The sequence below is a fragment of the Petaurus breviceps genome, unplaced genomic scaffold, assembly GCF_028583685.1.
Source record: "Petaurus breviceps papuanus isolate PSGF00001 unplaced genomic scaffold, PetGlider_PUasm1.0 90919, whole genome shotgun sequence".
NCBI classification, from domain to species: domain Eukaryota; kingdom Metazoa; phylum Chordata; class Mammalia; order Diprotodontia; family Petauridae; genus Petaurus; species Petaurus breviceps.
The window spans coordinates 10,993,404-11,010,957 of NW_027187378.1; the positions used below are offsets into that span (position 1 = coordinate 10,993,404).

The following is a 17,554-nucleotide window of genomic DNA, read 5'->3' on the forward strand; positions in this document are numbered from 1 at the left end:
CAAAGAATTTCAGTAATGTGTGGAAGAAGGAGTAGATTATATTTTAAACTCTCATTTTAAATCTGTAACTTTCTGTTTTAGGTCTATTTTTGGTAGGCAATATATTGTTGGGGCTTTAAAAAACCATTTTGTAATCCTTTTCCTTTTTTCATTGGTAGATAAAGCATTTAAGTACTTACTATGTGTGAGGTGCTATGCTAAGCATACAAAAAAAAACAAAAAAGAGGAATTTTCATAAAGGTGAATTTTCAATTAATTTATAGCAACATTAAATTTTTTCCTCTATTATATTCTGCTACATTTATTTTATCAATGTGGAGTATGGTATATCTTATTTCATCAGTATTAATCCAAACCCAGACTTTAATACATGCAAATCACTAATTCTTAAATCTCTATTGCTATCTCTTTAACTTTTTAAAAAATTATACACCTGTGTGACCCTGGGCAAATCACTTAATGTCTTTCAGCCTCAGTTTCCTCATTTGTAAAATGGAGTTAATAATAGCGCCCACCTCATAGGGTTATTGTGAAAGTAATGTGCCCTCATCTCTTTTCTACATAGGTATATGGATTTGATCTTATTAACTTTCCTCTTTTCCCATAATTCATCAATTATTCATTTGCAATGATAGCAATTTATTTCTCTTCTCCTCTCCCTTTATTTTTAAAATTTGGATGGAGTTAGAATATATGAATAATTTTAGTTAACTATTCTACTCCCAAGACCACTCATGCCTTTTATTCAAACCAAATTTGTTGTTGCCTTCTTTTTTAAGGATTTGCTAATCAAGTCAAAACTAAACTACCGTGAGATAACTAAATATAATTTAGTTATTTTGACATAACAATTTGCAATTTCCATGTAGTGGTTCATAAATTTAAAGTTTTCTTAGGTTTTAACTTTCTGAATTTCTTTTTCAGGGCTGGTTGGTCCTAGCCAGGAAGAGTTTCCATTAATTTGATATCCATTTCCTTCAATATGATTGCTGTGGAATTTTATTGATTAAAACAATTCTGTTGTTTTTCTATCACCTGTATAGAATTTACATTGAGTAAATGATAAGTCATTGATGGTTGTAAAGTTGTTCTAAGATTTATAGGTTGAAATTTTGCTTCTAGATTTGTTCTCACCTTAGTATAAAAAGTTCATGGTCTGACTATATGCAATGGAAACCAGTGTCCTGTCTGTTTAGGTGTGAACAACTTTATTTCTGACGGATATCAGTCAATACTTGCTATGCATCTTGAAAACACTTATGATATATAGACATGAAACTTGTGAGTAGTTTGTTTGAAACCTTTGTTTCTTTTTGTTAATCCTGAGCCCCATTTTCCAACATATTTCTAACATCTTCCCCTATGTTTAAATATCTTTGCTTTGAAGTCACTGAGTGTTTGATCATTGAAGATGTTTGCCACTATCATAGATTATATTCTATAGATGCTGAAGACTTCTGTTTTTGTTTGTAGATGATTAAAAAGTCGATAACATGAAGTCCCAGAATCTCCTTAATGAGATTTATTTCTATACAAAAGAGTTCATCCCACACAAGAAAAACCAGGTGGATGAAGAATGCCTATTGTTCTGACTATAGCATAGTTTGTCATTCAGTTAGTCTATCAGTGCATGTATCTTAGATATTTCTTGTAGAAACACTGCAGATGGACAATGAGCTAGACCCAGAATGAAATAGGAAAAGACTAGGGGAGGCCAGGTAGCACACCAAGTAGGAGCACCAGCCCCAGTGTCTGGATGACCTGGGGATCAAATCTGGGCTCAGGCACTTAGCACCCACCCAGAAACACCTGGCCATGTAACCTTGAGCAAGTTACTTAACCCCAATTGTTTAGGGGTGGCCAGGTGACTCAGCGAGTAAGAGCACCTGCCCCAGTGTCGGGATGACCTGGGGATCGAATTCAGGCTCTGATCCTTAGCACCACACCCAGAAATAACTGGCCGTGTAGCCTTGAGCAAGTTACTTAACCCTAATTACTTAAAAAAAAAAAGACTAGGCTAGATTGCATTTAAGAAACTGAACAGCATTTTCAACAATCCCAAGTTGTTCTAAAAACTTACCTTTTGGTTCTTATATGGCAGGTTCTTTCACCATTCTAGACATCCTCTTCTATAATACTTCAGCTCATTTATATGTTTCCTAAAATGTAACACCTGGAATTGAACTCAATACTCCATATGTGGTGGACAAGGGAAGGGCATAGGATAATATGGCAAAATTACTGCTTCCCATCATGCTACTTAAGGAAACAGCAAGGAACAGTGCTAGATCTTCCAGTTTCCAATTCATGAAATGCCCCAGAAACTGTTATCTAACTATGCCTTCCCCATCACTGGCTGAGTGAATTGTGGATTTGGTTTTCTGAACCCAAAGGTAGAATTCATCCCCTACTAAATAAGCAGCAGAATGGCATAGGGGGTAGAGTGTTGCATTGAGAGTTGGGAAGATTAGAATTAAAATCCCACCTTTAACAATATAATGGGGCTGTGAGCAGGCCATTTTACTTCTCTGAACTTCAGACAAACATTCCTAAAACAATATGTGATCATAATATATCTCAAATTAATCTTGCTCAATTAAATACAATTCTAGCTACTGTAGATTCCTCTGGATCCCTGACTGTCATCCAAGATGTTAGCTATTCTTTGCAACTTTATGGCATCTACAATGTTGACAAGAATGACTTTTATGGGTTTATCCCAGTTATTGATAAAAAAATGTAGTCTAGCAAATGACAAAGGACAAATGCTTTGGGTACCCTACTAGGAATCTGCCTTCGAGTTAACTTCACCCATTAATGGTTACTATTTAGTTCCAGACCTCCAAATGATTCTGAATTCACCTATGATCTAGTCCACATCTCTCTATCCTATCCACAAAGATAGCATGAAAGACATTCAAATACTTTCCTGAAATCCAAGTATACTACTGCATTGTAGCATCCCTTTGATCTATCCATGTGTTCAGCCTTTTCAGAAAGGAAATTAGGTGAGACCGGCATGATTTGTGCTTTTGAAGGAATGCTACTTGGAGTGTAACTTTCCCTTTCTATTCACAAATTATCCATTTACTACCATGTTTTAGAATTTTGCCAGGGATTTAGAAGTCAGGCTCACTTTTCTATAGAGTTCACAGATTCTACTTCCTTTTGGAGTTAATGAGACTCTAACTATTGACTTATTATTTTCTCATTTATTTTGGGTTTCTACTGACTGCTAGCCATTGTTGGCTTGTCCTTACTAGTCCAAAGATCATTCTTGAGAAACAAAATAGAGGTAATGTAGGAGCTGAGCTGTGCAGCCTTTTGACCATCATCCATTATCATTACATCTTCTTTGCCCAAGTAACTTTCCTACCCCTTTTTTTGATCCTCCTCTTAATGGCAGTATAAATTCTAAAAGCCCAAATCCTTTTGGTTGTCCTAAGTCTTAGTTCATTTTAGGCTTTTGCATTCCTGACATTTTTCTTTCTTACACAACCATGATCCAGTCTTCTTGTCCACATTTATAACACTCTAAGCCAGTGGTTTGCCCAAGAGTGTTCTGAGGATTCCTAGGAGTCCCTGAGACCCTATCAGGTGGTCTATGAGGTAAGGTCTATTTTAATAATAATACAAAGATATTTTAAGTTCAAATATGGTAAATATCAGTAGAAACAACGCATATAAACAAAAGCTCTTCAGGGGGGTCTTCAATAATTTTTATAAATGTAAAGAGGTCCTGAAACCAAAAAGTTTGAGAACTGCTCCTCTATGGAAGGAAATAGAGGTGTTTTTTTCCTAACAGCCTTCTCACCCTGGGCATATCTTTTCCTGAAGTTCCCTTCTCCAACTGGCAAAGTCCTGCACAGGACCACCATTTCAGAGAGTATCCAGGTTCTCCATGCTTACTTCTCTTCCAGTTCTTCTCCTGACTTTCTGGACATTTCTGCCTTATGCCACCTTCTCTTCCCCACCTTCCCCACTCTTTTATGTGTTCTCTTCCCCCATTAGAATGTAAGCTCCCTGAGGCTAAAGAACTGTCCTTTTTTGCTTGTATTTGTATTCCTTCCACTTAACAAAAATGCCTGTGCTTAGTAAGAACTCCATAAATATTCTATCTATCTATCTTCTCCTGCCTGTCTAAATGCACTCTATCCCTGTCTATACATTCCTATATTTTAAGCTATGGTTCACAAATTGAAATCCATTTCTCAGATACTCTCTTCTTAGTTAGCTAGTCACTTCCTACTGCTACTTCTGTGGCATTTCTACTTCTCTTCTAAATATCCTACCTTTAATTGGCAGTAATGATGAAAATGCCACTTGTGGCCCCAAAGTGTTGAGGTCTGTACCCAGGACTATTCTTTATCAAAGCTGCTTAGGTTTCTTCGAGGGGCATCACTTGGACACACAATGAGTCAACAGATGTGGTAGTGGGTATCAGCTTTGATAGTTTTGAAGTTCTCCATCACATCTCAAATTCATGCCTTAGAAAGACTATATACTTCTCTGCTGTTTGTTATCAGGACAACAAATAGCTGCCTCAGTACCCTTTGGAAAGGATTCTCCATTCACCATTATCCCTCTTTCCTTCCTCTGATCAAGCACTGGAAAGCACCTATGGATTTGCATCACCATTTCTTAGCATGTGAAAAACTATTTTGCTTTTAGATAGTTCAAAACCCTGCTCTTCCTCTACAAGGGTCCTCATAGGTATCATTTAGTTCCACATATTTAAATATCTTTCTTTTCCTTTTTTGTATCCCATTCTTCCAGTCTCCAACTTTCTGATACAGGCTAGAATTCCCTTTTGCCTCTCCACATTCTGCCTTTTTTTTGTGTCTTCATAAAAGTACTTCAAATATTTCTATCTTTATAATGTCAAATGATCTTCACAATAATCTTATAAGACTGAGAGAGGTTAAGGGACTGGTATAGATGGTAAGTTCTGGATTCAAGCCCAGGTCTCTCTGACTCTCTGACCACTGCTCCCTACCCACTATTATTAGTTGAGTTCCTGCAGATGTTCCCCTTTCCACTTGGGGAAACTGAGAAACTTAGCTGTTTCACAGACTTAACCTTTCATAGACTTTTGATTACATTCTACAAATCCTATGGCATGTGCATGCAATCAGATTTTACTACTGCCTAATGAAGTGATGTTTGCTTGTTCCAAAAGTATTTCTGTAGGGTCATATGCTTTACAAATATTACTCCTCTGTTTCCCTTTTGGGGAGTAAGTATTTATTTTTTATAGTTGCCTTAGGTTAAATGTTAAGTGTTAAAGGGTCATTAACATCATATGGATTTTTGTTAGGAAAAGCTGTTGTGGTCCATTTGATAGTTCCCCAAACCTCATATTTTGTAAGTGTTAATAGCTTTAAACATACTCTTTCCATTCAGCTAGATTTCAGGATGACATTAAGTCTCTTAACATATTTAGGCACAGCCTTTTCCTTGATCTCTTTATGCTCATTATGTCTTGCCTGGAGAACAAGTTGGTTTTTTTGTTTTGTTTTGTTTTGGCAAAACATCTTCTATTGACCAAAAGAATAAAAATTATAATCAATAACAAGCTTTCTAGAAAGAATTCATATTTAAATACTTAATTACCTAATCCTAAAGAGTTAATGGGTCAAAGAAAAAAATCACAGAAATAATAATTTCATTACAAAATGGCAAGAATAAGACAATATATCAAAATTTTTGAGATGCACACAAAGCAGACCTAAGAGGACACTGAATCCCTGGAAGCTGATGGGATTATCACGAGAGATAGTAAAGAAAGAAAAAAGGAAGAGAGTCCAGGACAGAGCCTTGAGTTACAAAAGGTACAAAAAAAGTATACAAAGTTAGTAAACATGCCATGGATTAAGATCTAGCAAAAGAGATTGAGAGGGAACAATTAGAAGATCCAAGAGAGAGCAAGGTCACCAATGAGCACAGGGTATCCATAAGAGAAGATGGGTAACAGTGTTCAGTGATAGAGGTGTCAAAAAGGAAGAGGATTGGGAAAGGCCATTAGATTTGACAATTAAGACTCAGGAGGGGTAGGACTGTTATAGAGATGGACAAGGTAACAGGGAGAAGTAACATTAGCAGAGAAAGGAGGTATTCACCTCAGTAGTCTTCAACTCTGAATCTGAAGGATTAGGCAGAGGTAAATAGAGTTACTGGTCATAGAGTATGGAAGCACTATTTATTTGGAACTCCTACCCACAAGGTTCCTTTGTCAGTGGACATACACAGAGTGTCTGTTTTGTTAATCCTCAAATACCAGAAAAAAAGAGAGGTCAACATGGGTATATAGGTTGGTCAATATATTCCTGGTAATTGAGGCCTGGGTGCTGATTCAACTCATATTCAATACCAGTTCCTTCACTTATCCCAAGATGATTGCTGCACAGTCAGAATACACCAAAAACAAAATACATCCACACACCTGATTCTTGGTTAGGTCTGGTGTCTGAACATCTTTTGTAGGAGGTTCATAAACAAGGTATTTGTAAGAGAAGAGGAAGGTAATAAGCATTTATTACATATCTACTATGTGCCAGATACTGTGCTAAGTGATTTACAAATAATATCTCACTTGGTCCTTGCAATAGCCCTGTGAAATGGGTGCTATCATTACCTCCATTTTGCAGAGAAGGAAATTGAGGCACAGAGGTTAAATGACTTGGCCAAGGTCACATAGTTAAGCAAGTATCCAAGGCCAAATTTGACCATAGGTCTTCCTGATTCCAGGCCCAGTGCTCTACTAGCTTCTGCTTTCACCTTGATCTATTGGTTCAAAGTAACTTCCAGATTCAAGCTCAAAGCCTTAAGTCTCTATTTTACCTTGGCTTATGTTTACAACTGTTAGAGGCAGCTTTGCAAAAGATCTCCAAAAAGGAGGGGAGAGGAATAGATGCTGGTGTTCCCAATAATGTAAGCACTTGCATGTAAGAAGAAAGTCTCTGCTACACATATTTTCAGGACAAGTTGCCTGTTTAAAGGTCTTTGAATGGACAAACAAGCCTTCATAGGATACAGATTTAGGACCAAAGAAATGTAAACATCATCAGACATTGAAAGAGTAATCAGTAGTATAAATAACAAGTTCCCTCTGACTTGAACTAAGAAGAATAAACAAGAAAACAATAAATCCTTTAGGAAACATTTGTGAGATATCTAGGCTTTGATGATTTTGAAAGGCACTTGCAAAGGAGAACTGGGTCACACTTGGACAAGGCCTTATTTATTTTGCATAAACCAATTCAAATCAGAACTATGGTTTTCAATACACTAAATGATTCTCTGCTCTTGATTATGCCACTCTGGCCATTCACAAATATGGGCACCTATCTTCAAAAGGATAATTTTATGAATGATAATTATCACAGCAATGTTAATTTTGCACTTGTTTTCTCAAAAACCTCTGGGAGGCAACCAAGTGATAGGTGATGCTCTGGTAAATATACCAAATGATAATGTTAAGGGGTTAAATTACAGTGCACTAACCATATTTCTACAGTCAAATAAGAATACCTTATGAAAACAGGAGCAGTTTTTAAAAAGCTGAAAATATTCTATTTAAATACTAGAGAATAATTTCCCCACTGATCCCTAAAGGAATCATATCCTATACCTCACCTCTTCCAGGGCTGATGGTTGTGAGCAGAGGTCTGTGATCATTCATCTTCTCCTGCCTTTCTTTTAGAGAAACAAGATCCATTTCTTTTTTTCCCAAAAACTTATTTGATGGATAGAACAGGCCAACAGTTTGTGTGCCTTTGTCCTTCTTTGTTGGCATATTAGAGTTCGACGTGGTAGTATGCAGCCATGCTAATTGAGGCTATGAGGCAAAATAGAGAAAGCAAAAAGTAAAATATAGTTTAATTTTCCCAGTCTTCTTAACTCCTTTAGTCTTCATATAAAAATTATATTCATAAACAAGAAAATCTTTTCTAGAGAAATAAACATTGAAGAAAGGAAACTATCAGACTATAAAGGATGTTGTGGGGAAAAAAATAGTGAATGAAATAAAAAGTCTAAACTTTTTATTTTGTTCTCACTAACCTTTTTTCAGTTGATCACTATGAAGTGCTTTTTTTGTTGAACAAATGTTTTGTAAGTACCATAACTCTATAGGGAATATAGTTTCCAAAAGGGCCTAAATTATGCCTAGGTAGTTGCTTATGAATTCAAGAATGTTAATACTAAATTATTTTTGGCACTGTTTCTAACTTCTGTGAGAGGTGGAAGCCGCCGAAGAAGAGAGGACTAAAGCTGAATAAACAGGAAAGGAAAACCATGAAGATGATTTGGAGGACTTTGACCTTGAGAAGAAGGAGAGATTAAATTTTGGGAGAAACTGAGGAAAAGTTGAAGAACAACTCAGCCTGAAAGAGAAACAGGAGGAGGACTCAGATCTTGGGGAAGAAAAAGATTGAGAGAAAGGAATCAAAGAGAAGTAGGAAATAATATAGTTAGAGCAACAAGATAAGAAAAAAAAATGCTAAAACACTAAGAATCACAGAGAAAGGAAAAGAAGGTATACAGACCATTAAGCTGCTGAAAGGAGAAGATGACTTTGGCTGTTAGGAAGCTTCTAGCGATATGGCCAACTCACCTGCATAACAAATTATACCCATTCCCTTCTTGAACCAACCAAAGACATTTACTCCTCAGAAAAAGGTCACAAACAGATTGTAAAGGTCTTAGGGGGTTATTTAAAAGACAAGTCGTAAACACTCACTATAGATTTTAAAACAAGGCTGAACACCCTTGCTCTCCCCTCTCCCCATTCTGCTTTGTCTATGGAAATGCTTTTTTTTTTGTTTGGTATCTGTGGGGTTCTGAATAAAATTATTTTAAAAAATAAGACTAAGAATATAATTACCAGAGAGAACATGTAGATTATACTGCCCTACCCATGTCCTTTGTGTGCATCATGCATTGAGTGTACAAGGTTTGTATTTCTAATCATGACCAAGTAATTCCTATCTATATGCCACATGCAGGCTGGTCCTTCCTTCTAGAAGTGAAGGTGAGGGAGATCAAGGAATTCATTCCTTCTCTCCCCCTCAGATTACTGGGGACAACAAAGTCCTTAAGAGTTCTTTCAAAACCAGATATGGAAATTTAATGGAAAAAATAAGTAAACAAAGTGTAGCACGTCCTCTAGTTACTCTAACCTTGCAGACACCCTCACAGCTTAGGTCCTCTGACTTTGCTACCTGGAGTTCTCAGGTTAACTCTATGTGTGGCTATTTCTACTACTGTGGCTCACAAACCTCCATCAGTGTGCTTCCCATTAAGAATCAGTCAGTATAATTAATTAGCTTTTAGCAAAAGCAGTTACTAAGATGATTTAAGAAAAAAACTGTTGGTATAAAACATTCCTCCTATAAAATTGGAAAGCCCTTTTCTACAAGTACACACAATGTCCCTGGTGTATGGGTCAGAAGACCACTTGCCCAAAATGACTCAGAGACTTCTCAAAGTAGAAGCAAAAACTTTATTACTGTCTTTCTTGAGAAAGGGCGTCCCCAAATCCAACAAGAAAGTCAGAAGGGAGGAGAGCACTACAGAAGTCGAATGCAAGATTATAAAGCCCTAACGTGGGAATTCCACACCTTCTCCACTGTCCCACCTTACCATTGGTTGGTAAGGCAAGCTCACTGTCTTCTTATTAATGCCAACCAATTGGCGCAAAGCCCTCTCCATTCATTAACCTAATTGTTACTAATGAGGTGTTAGATAACATACATAATACATGAGGTCCACTACGCAAGCACAGTAACAACCTCAGAATATTGAACCCCCTTCAGTCCAACCTAGATGTGTCCTTATCTGGGCCTGAGTGTCCCAAGGCTGCTGTCTGCTTTCTGATTGGTCAAATCTACCTGCTGCTGCCAACATCCTTTTATTCTACATTATTTCATTTTTAGTATTATCTAGGAGTTCTCTGGGAACTTGGAACCTGACTTCTTCCCAAGGCTACTGTCTGGTACTTTTTATCAGTAGTCTTGTTTCAGCAATTCTTGCAGTTCTATAAAAACTTAACCCTTTGCTACCTCTCACTACCATTCCTTTCCCCAAACTAAAAACACCTCTAATTTGGTCTCAATAGTTAATCCAATCAATTGTTTTAATACTCAATAGCTCTTACATTACCTTGAAATACACAATGATCTACATATATATATATATATATATATATATATATGTATGGAGAAACGATACTGAACTTAGTTACAAAATAATAAGGATGTAATAAGAATGTATATAGGATGTTCAGAATGGGAAAACTTCACTGCAAGTTATCCCTCACACTGGGAAGAGTGGGAGTAAACTTAAGAGTACAATAGCTGTGGGGCCCCAAGTATGATACACAGAAGCAAAGGGTTACTTACAACTCTTAGAATTGGAAACCCTTTCTCATTTTGCAAAATCCTCCTGTAGCCCCTGTTGGGTCTGCTTGGGCACAACTCCTGAGTTTATGAATTGTGAACAAGAACTGGACTAGTAAATTTCTGGAATTTCTACAGCAATTTAAAGCTTCTAGAGATATGTCCTATTCACATAGGAATATTCATATATATTCCTATATTACCTGCTTAAAATATACCATTCCCTTTTTGAACTAACCAGACATTTGTTCCTCATAAAAGGGTCACAATATATACTTATTTTTGTTTACACATTAGCATTTCCCCATGTGTAACCACCCTTACACTTAACACCTTGTGATAACATTCTAGACCTTCTATGATTATATTAATTGAAGTTGGGGGTGGAGAAGGGATGAATCTCTCCCCCCCCTTAATAAAACTATCTGAAATGGCAGAAAAAAAAAGTGATTTGTGTCAGAGGAGGAAAAGAAGAAGAGAACTATACATCTAGACCTAAAATATGAATTTGAGTGTCTTCCTCAAGAGAAAGCTGGGTGCTCTGAACAAACAGCAGCTACCTGTCCTCTAAGGACAGATTAAAAACAGTGGGAGATTACCCAGTAAGGGCATCACCATCCTCCCAGTCCCTCAAATTCAAAACCTCTCCCCTGACACTCCCGCCACTCTGGTAGCCCTTTCTACTTTTCTAGTCTTACACATTACTCCTTACCATATTCTCTTCAATCCAGTGACACTGGCCTTCTGGTTTTTCCATGAATAAGACACTCCATGTCTAAGCTCCTGGCATCTTCTCTGGCTGTTCCATGCCTGGAATGTTCTCTCTTCTCCCCTCCAATTAATAACCTCCCTGGTTTCCTTTAAGTTCCAACTAAAATGCCACCTCACAAAGGAAGCCAACCGCTCTTAATTCTAGTGCCTTTCTTCAGCCATTATTTCCTGTTTATCCTGCACACCGCTGGCTTTGGGGGCATCTATTTGCATATTGTTTCCTCCATGAGATTGTGAGGTACTAGAAGGCAGGGACTGTTTTTTGCTTCTTTTTGTATCTTCAGCATTTAGGCCAATGCCTGGCACAAGGTAAGTGCTTAATAAATGTTTATTGATCGACTGCTGTTTATTGAGTGCCTGCTGGTGGGTCAGCCTGTTTCAAGTCTCTCCCCACTCCAGTCTGTCCTCCATTTAGCTGCCAACGTGAGCTTCCTAAATTGTAGTCTTAACCATGTCACCTTCCCCTCCCTTCCCTCAACTCCTGAGGCTCCCTACCACTTCCAAGACCAAATATAAAATCCTCTGGTATTCAAGGCCCTTCATAATCCAAACCCTTACCTTTCGAGTCTTCTAACATTTTCCTCACCCCCACACACTCTGCAATTCTTGCTCTGCCTCACATGAGACATTTTATATCTTGACTCCGGACATTTGCACAGGCTGTCTTCCCATCCCTGGAATTCTCTTCCTCCTCATCTCTGCCTCCCACTTCCTTGACTTCTTCAATTCCCAGCTTAAAGTCCTTCTACAAGAAAGCTTTCCTATTCATACCCTTTAACACTAGTGCCTTCCCTGCCTCGATCACCTCCAAAGTATCCCATATTTGGCATGTTTGTACATAGTTGTTTGAATGCTGTCTCCCCAGTGGACTCTAAACTCCTAGAGAAGAGACTGTGTTGCCTTTCTTTGGATTCCTGGAACTTAGCACAGTGCATGGCACATAGCAGCTGCTTAATAATTACTGACTAACTTATTCTTTCTGTTTTTCTACTAATTTTTGTAAAACAATGAGTTCTTACATGGTTAATCAAACATCATGCTGTGTTCATTTGATTCTGTATATTGTGTACTGACTCTATTAACCATACCAAATTATTTGGAAGATTACTGCTTGCATATAAATTTAATTTTTTTTCTAGCTTTATAAAGTTATCCTTTGGTAGTCTGATTGGTATGGTACTGAATAAGTTAATTTAGATATAACTGTCATCTTAACTTTAATTTAGATATAACTGTCATCTTAACTATATTTGTTTAATCTATCCCTAAGCAATGAATATTTCTCCAATTATTTTATGTTTGTCTTTATTTTGATAAAAGTGTTTTGTAGTTAAATTCATATAGCTCCTAGTCTTGGTGGACTCAGAAACATTTTATACGTTATCTTTCCTATTGGGTTTTGTTAGGAATATAAAGGGATGCTGATGAATTATGTTTGATAATTTTATATCCTGCAACTCTGATGAATTTACTATTTCAATGTGTTTTAGTTGAGTCTTTAGAACTTTCTAAGTGAATCATTTTATAATCTGCAAAATAAAATATTACTTTCTTTTTGCTTATTTTTATTCTCTCAATTTCTCTTGTCTTATAGCAATAGCTAACATTTCTCACACTATTTTAAGGAGTAGTGGTGATAACAGGCATCCTTGCTTACTTCTAATCTTCCTGGAAAAGCCTCCAAATGTTTTGCATTATATATAATATTTGCTTTGGATTTGAGGAAATATGGTAGGGGCAAGTCCATTTATTCTTATATTTTCTAATGCATTTTGTAACAGAAACAATTGGACAATTTTGTCAAATTGAAACAATTTTGTCAAAAGCTTTTTCAGCACCTATTAATATAATCATATAATTGTTATTATTTATATGATTCATATGGTTTATTATGTTTAAAGACTTCTTATTGAACCAATGATGAATAATTGGTACAAATCCAACCTGGTTTTTGATTTTCAGAATTTCAACTCTGTTGTTTAGTTGCACATTTTTTCATTTGTTGTTATTCTAGTTCTTTTCACTTGTGTGCTCTATTCATTGATTTATTTGTTACTTCTTCTGTTAATAAATTTAACAAAAATGTCTACAGATATTTTTCCCACTAAGGATTGCTTTAGCTTCATCCTATAAATTTTTGTATGTTGTTTGATTGTTGTAATTTTCTTTGATAAAAATTTCTATTGTTTATATACTTTGTTCAAGGGAAAGAATTTGTGGGCCCCAAGGGCTCCCAAAGAGAAGGGTAGGGTCATTTCCAAAGCTTTCTGGCCCTAGTAGATTCCATCCTCTTCACTATTAGGGGACAATCATCTCTGACACCATTCTATAGTCATGAAGGTCAAACAAGAGTTTCTGCATCACTCTGAAAAGAAAATGTCACTTAGCAAAGAGCCAGAGAGCAAACCCACCTTTTTCATGGAAGGGCTTCTTTTCTAGAAAAAAGAAAAGGTCCATACCTATAATTTTGTCAAGTGGACTGCAGGATTCAATTGACCAGGAATACCCTCATTTACCATCTGCTACACATTTAAATACTTTGAGCCTAAGTTCTCCATAAAAACACAAATATCTCAAACAATAATCAGATACACAGTGGCAGAGAGTACACGAATAATCTGAATATATATAATCCGAAGTATCTGTGTGACATTCTCTTTTATAGACCTTACCTCAGAAAGAGTCTCCATTTCTCTACTATTAAAGATCACACTATTACCAGATTCTATGTTTGTGAAAGGTTCCACATAATCACCGCAAGATCCACAGTATCGAGCATTTGGATAATCACTGGCTCTGCATTTAGTGCAAATGGAAGAGCCAGCAGGAACAGTAGGCTAGAAAATAGAAGATATTTCTCATTTTAGTGACAATTTCAAGTATCTGTGATTTTATCAATATGATCTTCCTTCTGCCGATGCAAATCACAACGCTGCTACAACATAATAAATGGTCTCATGAGAGTTGTCATGCAGAAAAAATGTATTATCTTGTAACCAATGTGGTAATGGTCCTTAGAGAAAGAGAAAGGGGAAGAAGGAGGAGGAGGAGGAAAAGGAGAAGGCAAAAACAAAGACGATGATGAAGATGATGACAACCATGAAGAAGATGAAGAAGGGGGGAGGAGGAGAAGAAGAAAGGGAGAGTTGGTGAGAGATGGAAAGCAAAGGGGGAAGAAGGAGAGAGATAAGGAGAGAGAGAGAGAGAGAGAGAGAGAGAGAGAGAGAGAGAGAGAGAGCATGAGAGAATGACACTGGGCCTTGAGGACTTGCCAAAGTTTGTGCTCAGCTAGTATCATCTTCAAAAGCAGAGAATCATCTCTATACCTGGAGGAGATACCATAATAGACTAGAATTTTAGTCAAAGTGACCCAGGGTTCCCAATGGCTATGTCAATGGAACACACATTCTGACAATGACTATCAGAGCCATGTGGCAGTGATTTTTGTGACTATTAATTCAATTAATAAGGCAGTTATTTCTTTTGTTTTTTTTTTTTTGGAGGGCAATTGGGGTTAAGTGACTTGCCCAAGATCACATGGCTATTTGTTGTGTTAAGTGTCTGAGGCCGGATCTGAACCCAGGTCCTCCTGACTCCAGGGCCGGTGTTCTATTCACTGTGCCACCTAGCCACCCCAAGGCAGTTATTTTTTTCTGAAATAAAAAAAAAATTATCCCTACCTTTAGATTCCTTGAGAACACTGGGCAAATAAATAGATGTCCCTACTATAATCCCAAGAAGATAATTTTTGGATTAATAGAAGCTACAGAGCAGAAACAGTAGATCAGCTTTGAGAAGATCAGGCTAAAGAAGTCTGAGCTGAATTTACATACCTTAGCTCCACACCAGTCACAAAAACGTGCATCACAACGATTCCTACGGCCACATTTTGAACAGGAAATGGTTGCTCCCTTCTGATTGATAAGAGGTGAAGTTACTTCTCCAGGGAATATTGGCTAGTAAAACAAAACTATTTTTAAGGAAGAGAAACAATATTTTCTCCATTCTCCCCCTCCCCAGCTAAACAACCAAAAACAAGTAACTACAACACTTAGTGGAGCAATACAGCAAAGTTAAAGAATACATCACTGAGCCTTTCCCTCTCCTACTGCTCAAGGAGCCGGCCGCCACCATGAATGACACTGTAACCATCAGAACCAGGAAGTTCATGACAAACAGACTTCTTCAGCGTAAACAGATGGTTATAGATGTCCTTCATCCTGGAAAGGCCACAGTGCCTAAGACTGAAATTCGAGAAAAACTAGCCAAGATGTACAAGACAACCCCAGATGTCATTTTTGTCTTTGGATTCAGAACCCATTTTGGTGGTGGCAAAACAACAGGCTTTGGCATGATTTATGATTCCCTTGACTATGCAAAGAAAAATGAACCAAAGCACAGACTTGCAAGGCATGGCCTTTATGAGAAGAAAAAGACATCAAGAAAGCAGCGAAAGGAACGCAAGAACAGGATGAAGAAAGTCAGGGGTACTGCAAAGGCAAATGTCGGTGCTGGCAAAAAGTGAGCTGGAGATTTCATAACAGAAGGAATAAAAGGCACTATGGATTATGTTTATTTGTGAAGATAATTTTTCATCTGACCATGAATAAACTTATGTAAAACTTAAAAAAAAAATACATCACTGAAATATTTCTGGCCAGTAAATAAAATGGGTTTTGTTTTCTATATAGGACAGATTGCTCCTGGACCCTCTTTTGTGGGAGGGCAACAGGTATACCTGTAGTAAGCTTGTACAAGGAGAATAATTCTAATAAGCATGATAACTAGAATAATTATAATTAGGCCACAAAATAATTAAAGGAATATAACCTGAAGCCCTAAATTGGACCCACTGGTATAAGACTCTCTCCTCATTGGCAGGGATCAATGCCTTCAGCCTGACTGAGAGGCAGGGTGGAAGAGCTGGTGAGGATGGGAGAGCGGAGAGATCTAGAGAGTCTTCAATTGAGGGGAGGGATATTCCAATCTCTCTTCAAATTTAGAAAGGGAGAAAGACTCTGGGAAGAAACTGACATGTAGAACTTCAATCATGTCCTCATTTTTAGAGACTTCAGGGAATTTCGCTTGGGTAAGATATGGGATTCTCTCTCTTGGCTGAGTTTAGGTACCTCACTCCCAATGGGAGAGCTCCTTCAATCTATATGGTCCGGTATATATTCTCATATGTATACTTTCTCTGATTTCTGTTTTGCTTTTGACTTACATAAACAGATTTCCATGTTACTTGCTATGTGTTTATTGTGGAACGTGTATTTGAGGGGCAGGGAGTCAAGCCTTTGATAAAAACCTTGGAGTTCCTTTTCCCCCTTAATGCATAGTGATCAGCAATTTAGCTTAAACCTGAAAATAACTTCCTGTGAACTAATAATGTGTTAGGGAGCAGACAGATATAATCCTAGCCTGGTACTCCCCTGTGAGGAGAAGAGAGTGACTGGCCTCTGGTCCTACTTCCTGCTTCTTTCCCCTCCTGGAAGAAATTACAGCCTCTCTTGGAGAAGGTTGGGAGGAAGAAAGAAGCTAGAGATATCTCTTCTTGGTTTCCTTTGGGCCACACATAACACCTCTTGCTGTAGATATTTATATGTTTATTTGTGTACCCAGGGTGATTTGCAAGCTCTATATCCCTTTTTCAGCTGGCAAGAAGATATAGTGGGCAGGCATGATCAACAAAAAACCAGGACTTAATTTCCCATAGTGCTTTGAGTCCAGAAAGCATTTCTCATTGGCAAAAATTCCCTAGACTACATTTTCCTAGAAAATGGCGTGTTGGGTCATAGAGACAAAGGCCAACAGATGAGGAAAGTTGTAGGGAGTATTTGTAAGACAGAAAGTTTCCCCAGAAGTGGGATACCCAGAGCTGAAGGGGCTAGAGGATATAAAAAAGGAAAAGCAAACAACATGTTACATTCAGAGTGGAGGACAGAAGGAAAATGTGTAGAGTGGTGCTACCATGGCATCCCCCAAATCCAGAGGTCCTGGTGGGATCTTGGTACCCTACATTCTAACCAAGAGATTTTACAGATCTCCAGACTGATCTGACTTTCTGAAAAGAAAGGGAGACTGATCAACAGTTTTCTCACCAGTCTGTACACATGTCAAGAGATGGTTGCCCCACCTCATCATAAATTTTTCTCATAAGGTTTCTATACCATACACCCCCTTTGTGGAAGTATAGGAAACTGTATTCATTTGTGCATGAGAATTTGATAATTTTACTATTTGATTCTCTTCTTTGTTATGTATTTTTAAAAAGTTTTAATTACATGTTTTCTCAAGCTATTATATATATACATACATATATATATATATATATATATATATATATATTGCTTTTTCTTTTGAAAGGGGGAAGGCAGAGCAGTTGG

The 17,554-nt window shown here is 37.4% G+C and overlaps 1 protein-coding gene and 1 pseudogene across 2 annotated transcripts in view; one reads left to right on the plus strand and one right to left on the minus strand.

Annotated features, from left to right (window-relative positions):
• Positions 1 to 17,554, minus strand: part of DZANK1 (double zinc ribbon and ankyrin repeat domains 1) — a 135,410-nt gene that overhangs the window by 59,391 nt on the left and 58,465 nt on the right. For both annotated transcript variants that reach the window (XM_069075472.1, XM_069075473.1), the window contains 3 exons: positions 15,002 to 15,124; positions 13,841 to 14,005; positions 7,636 to 7,837 (listed from right to left, as the gene is read on the minus strand). In XM_069075472.1, coding sequence (XP_068931573.1) covers positions 7,636 to 7,837; positions 13,841 to 14,005; positions 15,002 to 15,124 — 490 coding nt within the window. The remainder of the gene's footprint in view (positions 1 to 7,635; positions 7,838 to 13,840; positions 14,006 to 15,001; positions 15,125 to 17,554) is intronic.
• Positions 15,248 to 15,803, plus strand: LOC138151905 (small ribosomal subunit protein eS24 pseudogene; annotated as a pseudogene).